This window comes from Tachysurus fulvidraco, chromosome 25 (assembly GCF_022655615.1).
Source record: "Tachysurus fulvidraco isolate hzauxx_2018 chromosome 25, HZAU_PFXX_2.0, whole genome shotgun sequence".
In the NCBI taxonomy this organism is placed as follows: domain Eukaryota; kingdom Metazoa; phylum Chordata; class Actinopteri; order Siluriformes; family Bagridae; genus Tachysurus; species Tachysurus fulvidraco.
In genome coordinates, this window is record NC_062542.1 from 8,269,320 (window position 1) to 8,291,596 (window position 22,277).

The 22,277-nt window shown below is 36.5% G+C and overlaps 1 protein-coding gene across 4 annotated transcripts in view; it reads left to right on the top strand.

Moving 5' to 3' along the window:
- The first annotated feature begins 1,633 nt into the window (after positions 1 to 1,633).
- Positions 1,634 to 22,277, top strand: part of ofcc1 (orofacial cleft 1 candidate 1) — a 79,671-nt gene continuing 59,027 nt past the window's right edge. Inside the window, exons 1-7 of one of the 4 annotated variants that reach the window (XR_003444240.2) lie at positions 1,634 to 2,304; positions 11,954 to 12,020; positions 12,398 to 12,601; positions 17,887 to 17,991; positions 18,688 to 18,777; positions 20,478 to 20,656; positions 22,017 to 22,091. Coding sequence is in view for 3 of the 4 variants with exons in the window: in XM_027169841.2 (XP_027025642.2) it covers positions 12,017 to 12,020; positions 12,398 to 12,601; positions 17,887 to 17,991; positions 18,688 to 18,777; positions 20,478 to 20,656; positions 22,017 to 22,091 (657 nt within the window). In the remaining variant the exon portion in view is untranslated. The remainder of the gene's footprint in view (positions 2,305 to 11,953; positions 12,021 to 12,397; positions 12,602 to 17,886; positions 17,992 to 18,687; positions 18,778 to 20,477; positions 20,657 to 22,016; positions 22,092 to 22,277) is intronic. The other 3 variants (XM_027169841.2, XM_027169851.2, XM_027169860.2) reach the window with 3 other exon arrangements.

Consider the following 22,277-nt stretch of genomic DNA (forward strand, 5'->3'; position numbering starts at 1 on the left):
ACAAAATAAAACCAACATAATGCCAGTTCAGTGTTACTACTGCGAGCTACATATCACAGAATATTTTATAATGCAAACCGTACTTCATTCATTGGGAGAGCGTATATATATATATATATATATATATATATATATATATATATATATATATATATATATATATATATATAAAAACAAACAAACATTTTATATTAACATAAAATATAAAAAATAATATATACCTTTCAAAATGAGGATTTCACTTTTATTTTATAAAAATTACCAATCATAATATCACCTCCATGATATCTCAGAGAAAGAGAATTAAATGTAGTGATAATGTAAAGCCAGAGCTGCACTGTAGTGTGTGGCACAGATCTCGCATGCTGAGAATGCACACATTCAGACAGAATTCAAGTCTGGGTCTCACACTACATAATGCACACTAAGACATATGGCAAAATAGTAATGACAATGTTGTTGTGACACATGCAGTTTAGTACAGTTGTATGCAGTTTGGAATGTAGCCCAACAATGCACACTGCAGTTATGGGCTTTCTAGATAAAGCAGCCTCTCAACTGGGTAACTATATAACACACTAACACACAATTATTATTATTATTATTATTCACTATTTCTATTATTATTATTATTATTCATTATTAATTACTATATAAGCTTTACATCAAACTAGAGAATAACTGAACATTTTATCTGCTCAAAAAGACAAAAGAGAACGAAATGCAAAACTTGACTTTCCTCTCCTAGTACATTAGACTCTCTCTCTCTCTCTCTCTCTCTCTCTCTCTCTCTCTCTCTCTCTCTCTCTCTCTCCATCCAGTGTAGTCTAGCTTTCTCTGGATTGGCTGTAGTGCCTTTCAGTCACTGTGTAGTTCCAACTTTTGTACCTTAAAATAAAACATGACGTGCTGAATAGCTCTGTAGTGTGATGCAAGCGTACAAATTTTTTCCAATTTTCACACGACACCTCAAAACTGTGCTGATTGATGAATGCTATTACAAGTCTGTCAGGGCAAATAACAGCAGCTCAGGTCAGCTTGCTCTACAATATTTTGGTAACTCTACTTGATTTTTGTCTAACTTGAAAATTCAGAACTGTGACCAGAGTTCAGTAAGTTATATTTAGAAAATGATGTCTTTTTTTTTTACTCATTCATATTACCTTATTTTTAGTCATGGATTGATTAGGAACATTGTTTGACAGTAATTTCGCAACACATTTATTTATAATGTTTGCTAAGAGGACCTTAATGTTAGTGATTCTTTGCTGACTCAATAATAGCATTATATTACAAATAAGTGCCTGATGGAACAACAGACAGCTGTTTAAGAAACAGCTGAGCAAAATGCACAAAAATGTAGCCATTAAAGTGGTCTTCAGGTCCTGACACAACTAACTTACTCTCAGTTATAACACAGAGCTAAATGCCGTTGGATGACCATTGCTAAAGGTTCTCTGCATGGAGTGCCCTGAACCACTGTTTGGCTCTTGAAAGGCCTAATTGACTTACAGTGCTTACCATCAACGGCCATATTTAGCCTAGCAAATATGTTAAGGAATATTCACATTATTGTGGAATTATGTAGCTATTTATATTCATTGTGTCACGTGAATTACTATAAATATGAGTGTGAAAATACATTGTGTGAAACTGAATTTATAAAATCAGAAAATACATTCATTTTAAGAAATTAATAATAATAAAATGATAATACTCCTTTTAATGCAGTCTGGGAGAAAGGTGATGATAAAAGGTTGCTTCAACTTGTGCACGGTTGAAATTAAATGTGCATATGAATTAACAACAGAAGCTAACATTATGTTTAGCAGATAAACAGCCGAACCACAATGCAGTCGGTCTGAAAGTGTAATAGATGCCCACAGCTCGAATAGCAGAGTACAGAAGAGTGCGGCCTCGCGCATGCATTACGTTTCTCCGCACGTGTGCACAAAAGATGGCTTTCCAGACTCGCGCCCTATCTGTTGTCATAGCTACTCGGTTTGTTTAGTGTCTGTGGAACTATGAAAAAAAGTTTCATTGGATCCTCACCGTCCAGGAATCGCCTGCAGCAATAACGGGCTCGAGACTCACAGGCCCGGGGATATTCGCTTAGGCAACGAGGTGAACTGATCTTCTTTCGGGTAGCTATGAAATTCCAGCCTTCAGCTCTGCTGCAGAGGTAACAAAAGATGTCAGGCAAATATTTCAGCTGCCACAATAGCGAGAAGCTCTTTTTATGGAGAATGAAAACAGAACGCCCTCCTGCCCAGGATTAACAGCTGAGCGAACCTGACTGAAACGGTAGCCCATTTCTACTGAGATGGTGTGATGGCTAACGAAAGTGTGTGTGTGTGTGTGTGTGTGTGTGTGTGTGTGTGTGTGTGTGTGTGTGTGTGTGTGTGTGTGTGTGTGTGTGCATGCGAAATACATAATTAAAAGAAGTAAATGCATTGAAATGCAAAAAAAAAAGAGAAAAAATATACTTCCATTTAATAATAATCAATGAATGTACTAGAATGTCTTTATTTAATTGAAGCTTTTCAAATTAACTAGACAAATTAAATTGAAGAAAGTTTTAAAGCCAGCAATGGGCATGCACAGGTTTCAAAGCATTATCAGGTAAATAGAGAAATGGAGATGCAAACCCTTTTGCTGTTTTCATTAATATTTTAACATACACTGTTTCATGTGATAACAAAGAAACATTGGCCTGTGTAGAACCTAAAACAAGTTTCTAAATGTTTGTCTTTCTTATAAATGTTTATATTTTTCATTTTGTCCTTAGGGTATGCTAACATTCACACTTAACACTGTTACTGTCCTTAGTTACAGCTTTTATGGCATCATGAAGAATTGTAGAATAGAGAAATGAGCTGAAGCTTGCTGGGCTGCAGAAGCTGCAGGCTTGTCACTCTTTGTCTCAGGACTGTGTGTGCTGTGTGAATGTACAGGCAATTGCATTTGTTAAAATGAGCCCCTGAAGACCCTGTGACAATCATCCACACTTTATTGTCATAACATGATTTGGGATCTAGGCAACATATAAAGCATCTATTCCCTGTCACTTTTTTGCTGAGAAAAAAAAAATAAATCAACAAATGGGAAATGTAGACCTAAAACTTGGTCCATTAGGATGCATACGTTGAGGAACTGTTGATTTATAGCACTTTAGGAATAGAACATATACATTTCTTTGTCTTTGGTGTTTTTAGTACTAAGGCATTTTGTGGAATGAAGTAAGTGACATTATGAAGATAAACATATCTGACCATGTGACATATGCTGTGAAATTTGGTGGTCTAATCTTTCTTATTGTGAGATGGTGGATTGTTTTCATTATTGCAGTGTAGTCAGAAACAATGACCTAAACGTATTACAACACACATTTCTCCCCACCTCTACCCCCCATGCAAAATGTTCATTCAGTAGCTTAACATGTTTTACAATCACACCCAATGGAGAGCTGTTTAGTGTGAAAAAGTGTAGAGTTTCACCCTAACTTGCATGGTAAGGGATAATCTTTCACATTTAGCCTGGGGTTTGTTTTGCTGTTTCAGCAGGAACTTGAGGAAGCTGTGTGAATTACAATGGAGTAACGAGATGAAAAAAAGACCAAATAGTCTTTTATTTGACGGAAATGAATAGACGGGAAATAATTTGTTACTATAGATAATAAATGAATGCCTCTTTCATTGTCCCTCATCTAGATATTGTGTCAAGATAATGCTACTATAAACACACTGAACCTCATAAAGGTGAAGAGAAAGAGCTTACTCAACAGTGTCAATGTGTTGGTGAGATGCATCATTATGCATTTCATATCCAGAGCTCCAATATATTATTGTTTTGAATGCACATTTGTATGCATTTGAATATGTGATTGTGGTATTTTCACCTATTTTTGGTAATATATTTAACTGTTTTTTTTTTTAATAAATGGTAAAGAAAATATGGATAGCTTTCTACTTTTTGCTTTTTCTTTTCTTTTATCTTTTCCTAAAAACAGATGTCAGTCAAGTATTCACCCACTTTTGTAGTGGAACCTAGACCTGAACTGTACTTTACTGAGATTATAATATATAAATCTACAAAATAGGACAAGACAAGCCAAGAGGCCGTTATTGTCATTTTGACCATGTATTGCTGATGCAAAAAAGCAATGTGTGCAACGTTGTGCAACCAGTGATTATATTGAAATGAGTTTCAAATAAAAAACAACAGTTGTGATTGCATAACTTCCAGGGCTGTGTCCCGGACATGCTTTTGATAGCTCATTGGCCTTTATAATGCTTATTTTGCTATATTTGTACAAATTCTGAGTTCTTACTGGATCATGTCTATTTATACTGAGATCATGTGACACTATAGTTGCCCACAGGTCGATTGCATTTAATTCATTATTTAACTTCTGACTTCCAACTGTTCCAGAACTAATATAGGGTTTCGAAGTAATGGGTTGCTAAGTAATACTTATGCAAATAATAGTACTATGTTTTATTTTGTAAATAGCTTTGGATACTATTGTCATTTGTATGTGTACTTTTTTATAGGCTATTTTATGTTGCTATTTTAATTTGGATATATTATTCTAATTTAAAATGTGAGGAATTTTAAGGCTGTGAATACCTATGCGATCATAATGTTAGGTTTTTTGTGTATGTATGAGATACATGCATGATGTATTTTTTATATTAAATTTAAACCTTTTAAATTTCTGGTTTATAATGCTACAAAATTAGAGAAAATGTAAAAGTTAAGGGGGTGAATACTTATGCAAGGTTTGTATACTCAAGCATTTTCTTGTAAATTCAGTACTATTTGCAAAACTAATTTAGTAACAAAGGTTATGTTCATCCCGTTCCTTTTATCTTGATTTGTATGAAACAGATTTCAGCCAAAATTATCAAGGTCATTTATTTAAATTATGCTATATAATTTGTGCTCTCTCCCTCTCTCTCTCTCTCTCTCTCTCTCTCTCTCTCTCTCTCTCTCTCTCTCTCTCTCTCTCTCTCACACACACACACACACACTCTATATATATATATATATATATATATTTGAACAAATGAGCTTGATGTGTTCAGTTTCATACAAATGAATATACAGGGCTTGGATACGAATATAATGAACATACTTGGCAATTTAAACACCTGCATTTTAGACCATGATTATTTATTAGTATGGTGTAGGGCCACTTTTACAGCCAGTACAGCATGGAAATGACATATACAAGTTCTACATATTGGCCAGGGGAATTTTGAGCCACAGCTCAAGAGTGCATTTTCATCCTGAAACACGGTGCCACCTTCAATGAGCAATGTTTGAACTGGGTGTCCATGGTCCTCCTGAATGGTTCAGCAATGCTTGGCAGTAATGCAACCATCTAGCATAAGTAGTGGGCCTAGGGAATAGCATGATATTGCAGCACAACGCATGACTAGTCTAGCACCATGCTTCACTCTTGGGACATAGCAGTTTGAGTGGTAAGCTTCTTTGGGGCTTCTTCACACAGTAATTCTTACCAGATGTGGGAAAGTGTAAAACATGTCAGAGAACATGTTTTACACTGTTTTACACTGTTCATAGCCCAAGATCTCTGCCACTGGCACCATTGAAACAGACATTTGACATTGGCACTAGTGACCAAAGGATTGACTATAGCAGGCATATACAGCCAAATACTGATCCTGTGGATCTCCCCATTAACAGTTTTGGTGTATTTTTCAGGCATTTAATTTTTTAGTAAATTGAGTAGCTGTGGTTTTATGTTTTATCTTTAAGATACAATCTGGGTTAGTATCCAGACATCACCTTTAGACAGCTTCCTCGTGTTGACAGTTACTCCTGTTGGATGTGGTTCATCATGGTGGTATGCCAACATTACCCTGGAGACCGTGGCTCTTGAACAAACCAACTGTGCTATGTCTCCCATTGTTTTGTGGACTGCAATATTTTATGAATATCTAACACACACGTATGTATAACACACACACACACACACACACACACACACACACACACACACACACAGATATATATATATATATATATATATATATATATATATATATATATATATATATATATATATATAAAACAGTGAGAATGTAATAAAACAAAACAAATAAAAGATTTAGCAAATGACAAACCAAATTTGTATAAAGTTCAATGGTTTGGAGTAAAAACTCCCCTGAGATACACTTAAATATTGCACAGTCCATGTGTATTCTCTGAGCAAAATAGAAGTAACAACAAGAAACTGTCCTGTAGACAAGTTGTCCTTGCATTTAGGGACCTTTACCGCCTGCCAGAGGCCAGGAGATCAACCAGATGGTGGCTTGGGTGTGATGTGTCCTTGATGAGGCTTTTGGCCTTACGGAGATAGTGGGAGGTGGTGAAGTTTTCCAGGGAGAGCAGTGGACACCTAGTGATTTTTTGGGCTGTGTTAATTATCTTTAGAGGTCCAAAAGTCCTACACCAAAGTCCTGCACCAAAATGCATTATGCCAGCCTGCTTTCAGTGGTGGATCAGTAAAAGTCTGCTGATTAGTATGTCTGGGGTATTTGTGTTGAAAACCGTACTGTAATCTATATTTATTAGCAACCATCTCATAAATGAATGTTCTTTATTAGTGGAAATTTTCTTGTTCTTGCATGCTCTCATGTGCCTCTATTTGCATATTGACTAAATGCAAAAAAATTATAATTAAATGTTCATTTTACTTGATGGTGTTGTTCTTCTATAACCCACCATTTCACCATTTTTTTTGCAGCAGTAAGAATTAACTTATGACAGGAATTCTATTTATTTTTCTGCTAATCTGCATCATTCCTCCACACTGTTTTTTGAGTTTAACTATTGTAAATAAAAAGTAATGCAGGTTCATTCTATCCTAGATATAAATATATCCTAGATTATAGTGATGAGGACTGGTATTGTTTGAAAACTGCAAAAGTGTACTTTCTAAGAGTTATAAATTGGTTGTGTAATCATATAGCATATAATGCATGTCCATCATTGTGATGCACAGCTATTGGATACTTCACAAGTACAGATGATTCCATGCAGGCTATATAATCCTAGTAAAAGTATGCTTTTGGTGTATTTTAACCGCATGTCTTGTGCAAGGTTTGTTTTTATATAACAAAAAACAATAGATAAATAAATATATATCTCAGCAGCATGTTCAGAGGAAAAAGCTCTGAGTAAAACAGAGTAAAACGCTGCATGTGCCTCTTTGTGCAGTATGTGATGGAGTTACTCATTACTCGTGCCATAGCAGTCAAATATTGTTCTTGCTAAGTTAAGATCAGTACATGAACTATGCTGGGAGATGCAGTGAGATTGCAAAGGTTCTTTTACTCGTCTCTGCCAATTACAATCTGGCCATTGGCATTCTTAGGGAAACTTAACCTCAGATAACACATGGTCTAGTGGTGAATTTGGATCACAAGTGTAAAACTTGGGCCCTTGTGTAAAATAGTGTGGATGGACTAACAGGGTACAACCTCTGAGGGATTTTGCAGTCCTGGCTGACTTTGAATTCTAGCTCTGATGAGTAAGGCACAACAAGAATAAAAATTCAGGCAACGTATGGTAACATGCTGCATCCACCCCCACCCACATACAGGATCAAGCAGGTCAGTAGCTTGATGAAGAGGTCTCACAGTCTGAAACAGTGGATGGATTCGGTGCTGTAACTATCCCTTTTCTTTGGTGAGGTCAGACCTCTACCTCATAGTTTTCTGTCATGGTAGTGAGGCAGGATCACCACTGACATTTATCGTGCAAAACGGTGGCCTGTGAGAGGTCAGTGGGGAATGGAATTTGAGCAGAAATACTGTGACGGCCTTTAGTAGATGAACAAAAAGCCTCTTCAATTCCCTGGCAAATTTCTCATGATCCAGCAAAGCCCCCCAGCTTTAATAGATATTTCATGTGTTGGACTTATGCACAATAGAACATAACATTTATGTATTTTATTATGCACCGGTCCTATTGGCCATCCATTTTCTACACATGATGTTTCTAGAGCTCTTTTTGTAAACTTTGACTGACCATTTTTGTCTGGATAACAAGGCTTGTATCAAAGAAGCTGCACTTGCTAAAGAAGTTGATGTTTATAGTACAGTAAATGTAGTGAAAATAGCGTTATTAAAGCATGAAATAAGTGTCTCATTTTGTTGTTGCAACCTTAATCTGTTGGCATCAAAGTGGTACACATGCATAAATAATTGACTAATTCTCTTAAAAGGGCTAGCATAGATTAATTAAGCCTGAATACTAATTATGTTTTCCTGTCTTTAGCAACTGACAGTGCTCTTGTTCAACAAAGATCTGTTAGCTTCTCAGCAATTACTTGGGCTTATTTGAAACGATGCTGTCCAAAAAATGTATTGAAAAAGACCTGCAGTAATTGGCTGCACACCAACGACTCTTTAAACACTGTTGCTTTAACTTAAAATTATTCTATTCTATTCTATTCTATTCTATTCTATTCTATTCTAAATTAAACCATCAGTATAACTTTCTCTAAAAATAAAAAAATGAAGAAATGCTTAGAAATGTTTCTGTTTATTATTTGTTATTAAGAACATACCACTTTCATCATAAATTAGCCTGGTTTCTAGGCAAAGCCTATACTGTAGCAGCAGCGCCACCGATGCCTAATCTTATTTTGTGCATGTATACATGTGTGCGTGTTTATTGAGTAGGCACAGGTGCTCCTTTTTGAATATGAGAGAAACAAGCTTACAACATCCATGTTTAAGGGTCAGGTGATTTTGTGGAGGACATGTAGTATTCTTTGTATTTGCAGATGAATGGGGAGATGAATGGGTTAAACACAACGCTTGAGCGTGCAGGGTTTGTTTACTGCAGCTGGGCCGAGGCATATACTCAGACGTAAATGAGAGTCGACGGTTTCATGAAGCACAGTTGGTTGATGGCAGATTCAATGTGACTTGTCTGAACTGGGCGCTGATCCGTACAGTATGCAAAATTCACTGCGGAGCTGGTCTATGCCCACCAGCCCTGTGCCCTGTCTATCTGTACCTATCCCAGCACCACCACTTTTTTGACTACAACCTGAACTGAACAAGCTGCCGTTGTGCCCAATTGCTTTTGACAACAATCACATTCTTTTAAAAACTTCCTACATTTCACTTGTCACCACTTAGTTACAGGATGTTTTCCCCTCCCTCTGTCCTCTCTATTCTAAACTAAACTAAACTAAACTAGCAGCTTCATGTTTAGGACTCTTGGGAAAAAGGGCAGGCTTTTCACTTTTAAACCACAAACGGAATGCCTCCGGATGTCATCTTAATCTTGCCAGTTTTTTTCTGCCCCATTTTGTTGGAGGCCTGTACTGTAGCTTTGTGGTTTTATAATGTAGCTTTTGCTTGGCAGAAGACACTAGACCAGTGCAGGAATCTTAATATATTTATCTGCATTAGGATGATGTGTCAGGAACGATCTGGGCTATTGTGTTTACAAAGGCTTATGATATTTAGAATATTGTAACAGTTAAGCAGTGATTTGGAACCCCAGTTTGGCAGTGTGCCCGGCCACTTGAATACTGATCGTTACGGGGTTTGATCATACTGTGGTGTATTTATTCAGATATCACACAGATGTACGCTTTGTCCTTGAATGATTTCTGTTTTGACAAGTACCATACCTAACGGGGAAAACAGACAATGGAAGGAAGGAAAGTCAAATTAAAAGATTATGTGCAGCTCTCTGAATTTTCCAGCTAGAACAATCTAAATGACTACTGACTAAATTACAAGCATAGATTTTTTTTCTCTGCAGTGTCAGTGTCAGTATCTTTAAGCAAAAAAACACGGAACTAGGGAATGTGTTAAATTATGAGCAATGAGTATTACCAAATCTACTATTGTTCTGAAAATCATGTGAAAGGAACATTAACATGTGTAGTTTCACTTTAACTCTATTTTGAACTATAGAAAATGTTAATAATAATAATAATAATAATAATAATAGTCATTGTTATAATGACTATTATTATTATTATTATTATTATTATTATTATTATTATTATTATTATTATTATTATTAATAATAATAATAATAATAATAATAATAATAATAATAATAATAATAATTAAATTTAATTCTTGCAGTGAAGTTTGGTATATTATCTCTTGTATGATGCTCATGTTGGGTGACAATGAAACATTTGGTACAATAATTAAACTTGATATCTGTTATATTTTGCCACCCTCTTCAAAGTGCCTGAGTCTCAAGGGCAAAAAAACACTGATTTGAGATCTAAAGGCTATCCGCCCACATTGAGCTAATTTAAACTTAATTACATCAGTGTAACAAAGACCAGCCCCATCAATGTCTGCGTCTGACATTGTGTGTAAAACAAAAAGTTACCAAAATATGAAGCAAACACACCTTGCATTTACAGCACCTGCTAAAAAGCTGAATGTGACAAGCACAAGCACACTCATGTTGACCGAGAGTGCACATTATTATTATAACTATTCTATTTAAAGATTCTATTTTTTATATAACAAATTAGCAATCTAAACAATTCCATGTTTTTGAAATGAAGCAAAATGTTTTGTAGATGTTAAAAAAAAGATTATTGTGCATATTGTGCATTTAAAATCAGCAGCTAATAAGAAAAAAGTAAACAAAAACATAAAATTTGCCATTACATTTACAACTTCATGAGTTATTTACACTGTTGTGCAGTTTTGAGTTTATCAGCACATCAGCTGGTCAGTTGGTTCAGGCTCCTTGGAGAGCTGGCAACAATTCTGTCTCTGCTGGAACAATTACAATCGTAGTCTTAGTGTGGATCATTACATAATACAACAATAATGAGAATTATTATTATTATTATTATTATTATTATTATTATTATTATTATTATTATTATTATTATTATTATTATTAGCATAACATTTTTCCCACAACATAATTGGCACAATTGAGGGTTTTTTTTTTTTGGTCAGTGTTTCAGTCTTTCTGTTGGAGAAATTGATTTGAAGGCAGTGGTGAGAAGATGAAAAAAAGAAAATGGTTTTTAAATAAGTTACAATTAGATGAGCATTAATCTCAGTGGTGCAAATGAATGTCTGGCTTTAGGGCTTGTTGGATGTAAAAACAGATTCGCTAAACTCTTCTCTCCAGATTGGAATGTGTCCTCTCGCTGCTTTAATTGCGCTGTCATCTAGAATGAAAAACATCTTCCTCTTACACAGCCTGATTCTTCATTTTTGAAACCATGTTTTATATTGTGTACATGCAAGCAGCCTGCTCCTGTGCCGACTGTTTTATCACTCTGATCTATGCAGTCGGGTTGCTGTTACACATAAAAGGCTTTAACTACTGCACTGATACCATTCTGGTGTTGTGTGTTATTTAACAAATTGTTATTTATTTTATTCAATATCCTGTGATTCCTGTTTTCTCTCCCATTTTGCACTCTTTGTGCATGTGTGTGTGTGTGTGTGTGTGTGTGTGTATGTGTGTGTGTGTGTGTGTGTGTGCGTGTGTGTGTGTGTGTGTGTGTGGTGGTTGGGGGGGATATGTGTGCTCACTGTTATGTGCAAGTGTTTGTGTTGATTTGCATATTCATATTCACAGAACATAGCAGCATTTTCACATAGAATAAAATGTGCATTTTTTGATAGGGAAAATGTTCTGCTTGGTTTGTGTGAAGACTGTGGTTTAGAAGGAGGAACTATTTTAATGTGACCTTCATTAGGCATTCGTGTCAACTTTTCTTATCTATTTATGATTAAAATTTTTCCACCCCTGTTGTTCAATTAGTGCTTGACCCCTTTAGCAGCGATGTAAATTAAATGTCATTTCGGTGTCGTTCCATATTTAAAATACTGTGTTAGTTGCGGATCATAAATGATGATCTTCATTCTGCAACTAATTTATTCATTTAACAATTTCCCTCCAGAAGTTGGAGCAGAAGGCTCTGAAGCAAGCTAAGCAGAAGAAATCTAAGTCGGCTGAATTTCTGATGGGTGAGCTCCGTATGATGAGTTATTGCTCATAATTTGTGTAAGGATTAATTAACTAATTAAAGACAAATGGCTCTGGGCTAAATTTTGCTCTTGCTTGTCAGGGCACAATTTGTAATTATTTTAATCATTTCTTCTTCTTCTTTTTCTCCTTCATCCCCATCTTCATTTTCTTCTTCTTTTCTTTTTCTCTTTTTCCCCCCACCACTCATTCCCAGCATGATTTTGGGGTCAATTTTAACCTAATTGTTCTTCACTTACAGTCTCCAGGCTGCACATGAATGTTTCAGCTGGGAAAGAAGGCTCACTATATTGAATACACTTTGGGGTAGAAACGCACTACCTTGACCTCCTCTCTCTTTTTTTTTTTACCTCCCCAGCCAAAGAGCAGGAGCAGGAGGAAGAGGAGGGGGTGATGATGAAGGGCATTGTAAATCCTGGGTTCCTGAGTGGAGAGGAGGAGGATGAGCAGAGCTGTTGCAGACAGAGGGATGGGGGGAGAGAAATAGGAGGTGACGGGCAGGATAGCACTCTTGCCGCTCACCAACAGCAAAAGGACCTGGAAGCCCTTGTAAGCACAAGAGGTGAAGCTTCACTCTTCATTACACTCAAAGACAGTGACAGAGACTCGCCCTGCCTCCCATTCTAACCTCCACAATCCCACATTCCTCAGCTAGCCTGCCTCAACAAGTAGTTCCTTCTATTTCTGAGAGCAGATATGAGTTTGGATGTACTTGTCTGTTGTGTGTGTGCGTGTGTGTGTGTGTATGTACTAGGTGCAACTGAACGTGAATACATTATTCAGATCAAACATCTAAGGTATATTAAATATACGAATACAGATATATATGAAAATTTGTGGATTATAATTTTTTTATCAAAGCTTGCCAGCTTCAGGCATTCAGGATCCCAGTGGACAAAACAAAGGAAAAATCGTGTGAGGTTTTCACTTTAATGTTGCATTTTAAGGACAGAGAAAATGAAAGCTTTAAAGACAGTTGCAGGTTTCAGTAAAATTTCCACCATAAATACATTTCAATATCCACAAAAAAAGACTTGAAACTATCCGTTAGTTGATAAGTAGACATTTTTCTTTTTAGAATTCTTTTTTAGTTTTCTGGATGGATCAGTTTAACAGTGGTGTTTAGTTCCATCCGTATATGTGGCCATCGTACAGGGAATCTGGCAACCCTTCTCCCAAACCAGCATCATTAACATAAAAATTAATGGGAGATAAACTATTCAATTTTAACCGAACAATAATCTTGTAAGTTCGAAGAATGTTAGAATGTTTTCTAACATTAGCCATCTCAGCTTTATACTAAATTGTGATAGCATGTCGGGGGAACTTCTCTAATCTGCACTGAAACAAAAGTCAAAACTATATCTGTTAAGAAAATTGATTATTTTTGCTTGTTTTTTGTTTCTTTTCATCAACAATGTTTTGAAAATACATTGCTTTTAAACATACCTAGTTTCCTGAGTCATATTAGAAGTCCACAGGTCCACGGATTGTCAGGCTCAGAAGAATGAATGGTTTGGTTCTGCAAACTGCTATCTAGTGTTATAATCTGTGAAAGATTTCAAGTAGCGCTTTTTATTTTCCAGTATTTTCCAGTGTTTTTAGGGCAGAGTCATAAGGTTAACCAAAAAAAACAACAACAAATTTTCTACAAGTATTTGGAGCGTTAGACAGATACAGATACAGGCATTGTGTTACACCTCTACAGTGCACACACATTGAATACTGGGTGTAGGATGTACAGTATATCAATGAGAATTGTGGTATTTGTAGTGTTTTTGGTAAGAATAGTGAGAAAGCTGGGTAGATATTAGATTTTGTCCATGATTAGAATTTTGCTGTTAACAATTGAAAATTATATTGTTAACAAAAAAATTTCAATGAACATTATGATTTGACTGGTTAATAGCAGCATATTTTTCTATCAAAGCCAGAGAGCACACACATGTGAGATGGATCCCACTGGTAGTGGCAGTCTTTTCTTGGCAATTTAACCTTGTAGCATCTGGTCCTTTTAGAGTAGCCTCAACAGGAAGCTTGAGCTGGGAAAATTGTATTTCAGTTCAGCTGCAAAATGAGCGTTTTTGTGTTGACAATTGGATCATCTGAGGTGGTCTTGGTTTACAAAAAATTACAAACTGTGTGACCCAATTCTTTTTAAAATGAATTAATAATAATAATAATACATTTTATTTAAAGGCGCCTTTCTAACACTCAAGGTCGCCGTACAAAAGAAGAAGAAAAACAACAAAAAATATAGTTATACAATACTTACATAGAAAAAAAATTGGACCAACATTACAAATCATGATCTAGAATATGCTAAACTAAACAGATGAGTTTTAAGCTGAGATTTAAATGATGAAAGAGAATCAATATTACGGAGTTCAGATGGAAGTGAGTTCCAGAGCTGAGGTGCAGAGTAACTGAAAGCTCTGTTCCCCATCGTTACAAGACGGACAGAGGGAACAATGAAATGAGTGGAAGAAGAAGACCTAAGAGTGCGAGTTGGTTTTGGAGTATGAAGAAGATCAAGAAGATATGAAGGTGCAAGATTGTGGATAGCTTTAAATGTTAGAAGAAGAATTTTATACTTGATACGAAAATTAATGGGAAGCCAGTGTAGCTGTTCCAGAACAGGTGTAATATGATGGATAGAGGGAGTACGAGTGATAATACGGGCAGAAGAGTTTTGAACGAGTTGCAGCTTATGAAGGGTTTTGTGAGGAAGCCCAATAAGAAGAGAATTACAGTAGTCAAGCCGGGAGGTTACTAGACTGTGAATAAGAGTGGTGGTAGATTGAGTGGTGAGAAAGGAACGAAGCCTATTGATATTTCGAAGGTGAAAGGTGAATTGCTTCATTCATTATTATTATTATTATTATTATTATTATTATTATTATTATTATTATTATTAAAAGACTAATACAAAAATGATCTCCAAAAGACCTTAGGAAGCTTTTATTTATGAAGAAGGGGACATCTAAACACTTATTTTAAAGAGATACCAAAGAATACAGGATCACATACAGGACGTGCACTTTAATCCAGTGCTAGCTAGCTAAATTTAGGCATATACCTTTTTACATCAAGCTGATTTCTCTTTATTTCTGGATTTGAAAGCAGAGGTAAAAAACGTAATCATAAAACATGCTTGGAATATCTGTGTAATTAACATGATAACACTTAGATTTAGCATGGAGGGGAGAGTGTAGCACCAAGGTCCATTTCAGCCAATTATTTCAAAATCAGAATCTCCTTCATCTCTCTTATATTAAAGCACATATGATTGTGCTAGTTCATTATCACGTAACTTGATTTCTTCTATCTAGCAAGCTAGCATTAACTGTGTAATTAGTCATGAGGCCAATTATTTTACTTGTTTGTTTGTTTGTTTGTTTGTTAAAGGTTAATTTTTACTTTTGGTTTACTGGGTGTTAGATATTATTTCTGAGCCAATACTGCTAAGCTAATCTATAAGCTATAAGGAAAAGCATAATGACAGTTAAATAAATTACACGTATCAACCTTTGACATGGATGTCGGCATGCTTCTTGCCTGTTCTTGAGAACATATAGTACATCTGATGAGCAAGACTGAGGAACTGACTTGTCTGGTATATTCGCTTTTAATAAGTATGATACTTGTTTTAAATGTTTGCAGTACATCTCATGTTATACAACTCCTATTTCTTAACCTTGTTATTTAAAGATGAACAGGACAATACAAACTAGATTTGTAAAGTTTGACGCGACAAGCTTTGATGTTGGCTCTGACGAAGCAAGTATTCACAAAAGGTTGGTACTTTATGGAGGCAAGTGGACAGAAAGCTAGGGTGCCAAAACATTTGGAGGCAAGTGGAGACAAGCATGTGACGTCATCTGAATACTCTTGAGGACGTTTCCCTCATTGGGCTGAGAGTTTTGATATATGACACGTCCATGTTGTGCTAATTTTTGATTATCACTTGACATCACGTGACATCATGTGACATCATCAGAATACCCGTGAGGAAGTTTTCTTCATTGTTCTGAGTGTTTTGATATATGACATGTCAATGTAAAAAGTTTTTTGATTTAGCATATTTTGGGGGCGGGGCTGCAGGACAACCCGCCTGTCGGCGAGTTATAAACCTCCAAAGTTTATAATGGGAGTCTATGTCGAAAAAAGGCCACTTTGTGACCCAGTACCGGAAGTACCGGTACTCAGATCGCTTAGAAAAGTAATAGCGTAAAACTTCAGACCAGGGTCTACAACATATCCGAATTTGGTGTGTGGCTCGAAAGCCCTAGGAGGAGATAATTTTGATAAATTTTTGTCTAAGCTTAAATACAAAAACAGAATGTTGGCTTCTACAAAGCCAACATAATAATATAAAGATTTTAGATCTGCCTAAAAGGATGTCAGTATGCAGTATATTAGCTGTAGTGTTTGGTATACAGTATTACAGTATTTGCCAACTTCCAACTGACAAGCTGATTATTTACTGTGGTTAAGTGATTTAGTTTTAGCTGCCAGACATAAACAAAAGCTAAACAATACAGTACATAAACAAATGATGAACTGAAGTCAAGCCTGCACTTTTTTTCTTTTATTTACAAAATGAATATTCCTTTCATTTCTTTTTTTATATTATTTTTAAATAAATAAATAAATAAATAAATAAATACTATTTTTAAGTGTTATTAAGATGTTTAATGTTATGTTTAATTGCAACTAACATTAAACTAAATGTACCATTTGAAATGTACAAGTGTTGAAATGTGTTAAAATTTAAGGGAAATTAAAAATCTAACTTATGACTTTGACACTGCATCAAAGTTAGCTAGCATTATGCATGTTTTAATGGTATTAACGTTCTAATGGTATCATAACAATTATTAACGTTTTAATGGTACCATAACAACAGATTTTAACTAACTAAACAGTGACTTGTAACTTGATGCAGTTAGGGCTGAAATGCTTGGCCTAAATATCACAGTCCGGCCACATAAATGCAAGTGTAGAAGAGTGTAGCTGGTTAAGAGAATACCCCCTCCAGCTGCTGGATTCCCATAAACACAGCTTTGATGCCCATAGGTCACTGATTGCTAATAAGAAGGCAATGGGACATGGAGTTTGCTTTCTCTCTCTCTCTCTCTCTCTCTCTCTCTCTCTCTCTCTCTCTCTCTCTCTCTCTCTCTCTCTCTCTCTCTCTCTCTCTCTCCCTCCCTCTCTCTCTCTCTGTGTGCTTACTTACTCTCTTACTTACTCTCTGCCCACTTTCTCTCTTCCTTCTCTCTCTAGCTCTGGCCATTGACCCTCAGCATTAGGATATTGTCTTTGAAATTGTAGCCTCTATACTCTTACACGTTTCTCATTAGTTCGTTTGAACACAGGTAACATATGGCAGGTTGTGTTTAAGAGATTGCCTGGGCTGACCTTTTCCTAGCATGCTAATTAGGCCCCAGAGCAGCGGTGGGCCCTGGTGGCATTCACTTCTGGGAAACAGAGGCAGAGAGAAGCCCTATCAGGTTGGCTGGTGTGGGCTTTTAAAAATTAACATCTTCGCTTCATATGCTTCTAATAATCACTAACCTCAACCAACCTGCCACCTATCAACCCTGCTCCCCCTCCCATGCACACACACACACACACACACACACACACACACACACACACACACACACACACACACACACACACACACACACACACACACACACTTCTCTCTCTCTCTCTCTGTCTCTCTGTCTCTCTCTCTCTCTCTCTCTCTCTCTCTCTCTCTCTCTCTCTCTCGCTCTCATTGTAGATCTCACTCACTTTTGCACTCTTTTCTCTTTTGACGTCCATCTGTACTTTCCACAGGAAATGAAGGTGCTCGAAATTACTTTGACCCCTGGGCGACAGTGGAGGGTGACCTGAGGCAGCACGGGATGTTCAGGGTTGGCGCGGGAGATGAGCTAGAATTAAGTATGCCATTTTTGCTTGTAATGGGCTGCCTTAGTTCATTAAAGCAGGGTGAGCAAGTTCACTCTTGGCCAGCCACTGCACTTAGTTGGATGGTCTATGTAAATACTTTTTAACCAAAGGCCAGCGAGATAGTCCGATGCCATGGCCGTCATTGCTGAAGGTCATGTATCATTGGTTGCTTCCATTTTCAGTGCCTCACCATTTACTTTAACATACTCTAAATGACAGCGGGGAACCTCCTTGGTACAGTGATAGATCTCCCCCCTTTTGCCTATTAAAGACATGCTCTTGGGATTGAGGTAATATGCATGTTATAATGAAATCTGCCTATTAACAGAAAAGCCATTCCAACTGTATCTTTTTGGACACCACTTTTCTGTAATATCCTTGAATCCTACCAAACAGAATCACCTTTGACAATCATGTTCCTTAGGTGGGTAGAGTGTAATGTAAAATTCTGCATATATTTCCTCTCCTTAAAAAGCCTTACAGAACGACCTACATGTCTGTTATTATTAACTTTGAGGTATAATGAATGAATGTAAATTAAGGTCAAGAATTAGTGTCACTTTGTTAGAAAATCGTTGCATGGTTTTCATTTTGATTTAGCAGCACAGGTGACGTTGATTGATATGTATGACATTAAAATGGAAATTGTTATGCATTTATTCATGTTTTGCTTGTTTTGTGGCACAGAATTCATGCATGAGGACGAACGGGGACTGTATGAGAAACTGTCTCAGATACTGAATGAAGATGAAGTTTCGACTGTAATAGATTTACCTGGTAAGTACCAGGAACTGTACACACACACACACACACACACACACACACACACACACACACACACACACACACACACACACACACACACACACACTGTTAGGTGCAATCAAGAAAGACAGATAAATGGTTATGGCCAATAAATTAAGCATAGCTTTAGTGATTTCAATAAACAATTCAGTTAATCAGGTAGAGGCTTGCTAATGAAGACAATGACTACACATTACACACACAAATTCATCTATATGCGCACACATGGTTGATGAATAAAGGAAGCACTAGTGCATGGCTAATATTTATCCCAGGACAGCTATCCCTTATGAGTACAGAGAGTATAGCTGTGGTTTATTCTTCAGAATAAATGTGTTGTGCTTAATGGACTGTTACAGTTCTTCCTGTAAGCATGTCTGAATACAGTCAACATGTGCAGTTTGCCACCTAAAGTAACTCCAGTCTAGCAGCATCAAATGGCTTCCCCCGAGAGGGATTTCTCCAGGATTCCCTTTTCTTAAACATTGCACACTGGACTACGTCCATTTAGCTAATGATGTTTTGCATGTCTTGTTCATTAACATGCTTTGTAGCAGAATGTGATAGTGGGGAAAAAACCTGCAAAGCTCTTGGGGCGCAAAAGGACCAAAGAGAGGAGCTGGAAATGCACCAGTTGGAAGCAGGACCACAAGAAAACATTGAGACAATTGTTTTAGACCTATTGTTATTGCTTTGAAGCCTCAATGGCTGGCTGCATGGTGGCAGAGGAAAAGAGGCAGTGATCAGCCTCCTCCTCCTCCTGGTGTGGTAGAAGTGCGTTAATCCCAGTATCCTCTTTACTAGTGCTTCATTGTAGGATTTCATGAACATTCTGGGACAATAGCTCAGTGACTAATCTCACAGCTCCAGCAAAAATCCCAAACAATTGAATGCAGTGTTCGCCGGCTAACACTACATGTGTGAATTCTGACGGGGCCTAAAACCCACTGCTGATCCTGCTAAAGGATTACAACAGCCGTGTACCACCTTAACCAAATGTGCAAGAGTACCTTCCTACTAAAACAAAGACTAAAGATGATCTGGCACATTTCCACAGGTGTAGATGGAGTTTTAACCCCTGATAGTGTCTGCCCCTGTTCGTGGAACAGGACTGTGAGAAGACTGTGTGACAAAGCCTACTGCATGGCTGAACTCCTCATTTGTCCACTTGCAGTTCTATTTGAAGACATCCTTTTGTCAAAGTTTATGTGATTTGGTCACTACATGGATAACTTTGAAAAGGATAATGTGGACATCAAGTCATCTGATAAATCTGAATCACTTGACTAGCATGTTATGGTGTACATTTACAAGACAGTATGAAATTTCATAGGGAAGAGTGTATTATTTGGTGGTCAGTTTTGGTCAGATTGATATTGTGTGGCATCAGAAAACAATATATTATATGATATCATTTAGCAGGGTAATGCTTAAACACCATTCATTGAAATGTCTATATAATATAGATAATTATCCACATTATGCATCCATATATTATATTTCATCAGTACACATAAAAACTAAACTCCAACATCATAATGCAGTCACTTATTTAGTATTAATATCTTACTTTTCTACTGTCCCCTAATCTTGTTTGCTCTCTCTCTCTCTCTCTCTCTCTCTCTCTCTCTCTCTCTCTCTCTCTCTCTCTCTCTCTCTCTCTCTCTCTCTAGGTAGTTTTATGGAAGAAAGACCAGTGGCTGTGGCTCCGAGAGTCCCACAGGCTGGATGGAGAGATCATTTGAGGGAGAAGTTGGAGAAGAGAGAACAGGTTATACCCCACTATGTGGAACAACTGAGAGAACATGTGCAGGATGACATGATCCCAGTGGGCAGGGCTTCACTGGAGCAGGTCAAACACACACACACACACACACACACACACACACACACACACACACACACACACACACACACACACACACACACACACACACACACACACACACACACACACACACACAGTGAATACACATACATACGGGTGCTTATATTAGAGGTCTGTGTAACCTTCCTTATCTGAGCATATTGCACAGCTTTGTATAGATATATCTGTTATAGCACATGTTTAAGAGTTTTTTGCTATTTACTTGCTGTAACTGTTACATGTAATTTTTGATTCTTTTTTTTATAAATTAATCAATTTATTTTACTCACCTTTTTTATGCTCTCCTTTTATATATCAGATACCGTTTGAGTGTTCAACGATTTCACTGAAAAAATATTTTTTTATTTAGAATATTTCGATTTTGACAAATTTAATTTAGTTTTTAAACACAATAATTATGGATCTTTCTTAGTAAATGCACTAATTTCAAGCTTTGACCTTGTCTTTTCTATTAGCAGATCATTTTGCTTTTTTCAATAGTGTATATTTGTAGATTGAAGCAAAATGATCTGCCAATAAAATAGTACAATTATTCTAAATAAAGAAATAGTATATTTGTCTGGAAATAGGTTTGATATTTTTATTATTTGTTATAAAATGATTTCAAATATTATGAAATTGTTATACAGTAAATATATGACAGTATGAATGAATTTTTATTCTATTTATTAGAAGATATCTTCACTTTACTTTTTTACAGTTTCCTATTAGCAGAAGGATGTTTGGAAATTTTCTGCAAGATGCAAAAATGACTAATGCAAAAATGATGTAGCTACAGTATATAATAAATACTAAATATGTTCTGTTGCTTTCATGATTTTTAAATCATTAAGAAAAGACTAGGAAAATTTGATTTTTGCCCATAATCAGTAATCCAAGCTTAGTAAAATTCCTTCAGTGTGGTGTAGTAGATAATGTATAGCTAATTGTAGAAATCCTCCACAATAAAACAGAGTAAAGATGGTTATTGACCCATCAGTATTTGCTGGATAATCTTCACTTGTCTCAGTGCTATTCCTCGAGTTTCCATGCACACATTCTGCATCCTATAATACCCAACTAGTTGCTTTCTGTTTAGGATTTTAGAGCAGCTCCATGTTTCTGCCAGTTTAATGATGTCACGTTGCTTTTACTCATCCACTACAGTAGCATTTCAAAATCGTGTGTATTTGCTTAGTAAATGCCATCCCTTAAATTCTGCAGCATGTCTTTTGTCTGTAGGGCAGCAGCTCACAAAAATCAGCTGAGGATTATTACTGTGATAGAGCTGAGTATTGTGTGCTGTTCGGTGGAAACTCAGTGAATGCATGGTTTTCTTTGACAGGATGAATGCACGGCGGAGGAGAAGGAGTGCACGAGAAAACGGAGAGTGATGGCTGTCTTAAGGGGGAATACAAAGGTATTGATGTGCGTTCAGAAAAAATGGAGAGACAGTAGTTGTGCCAAAGTAGTAGGGGCACATTTCTGTGGCTGTATGTATTTGTGTATTGTGTGACAAGTACAAAAAGAATGTAATTAGATATCTTCTGTACTCATGTTCAATCTGAGTTTGTTGGACACTTATGCCTTTGATTGTTGCATGATT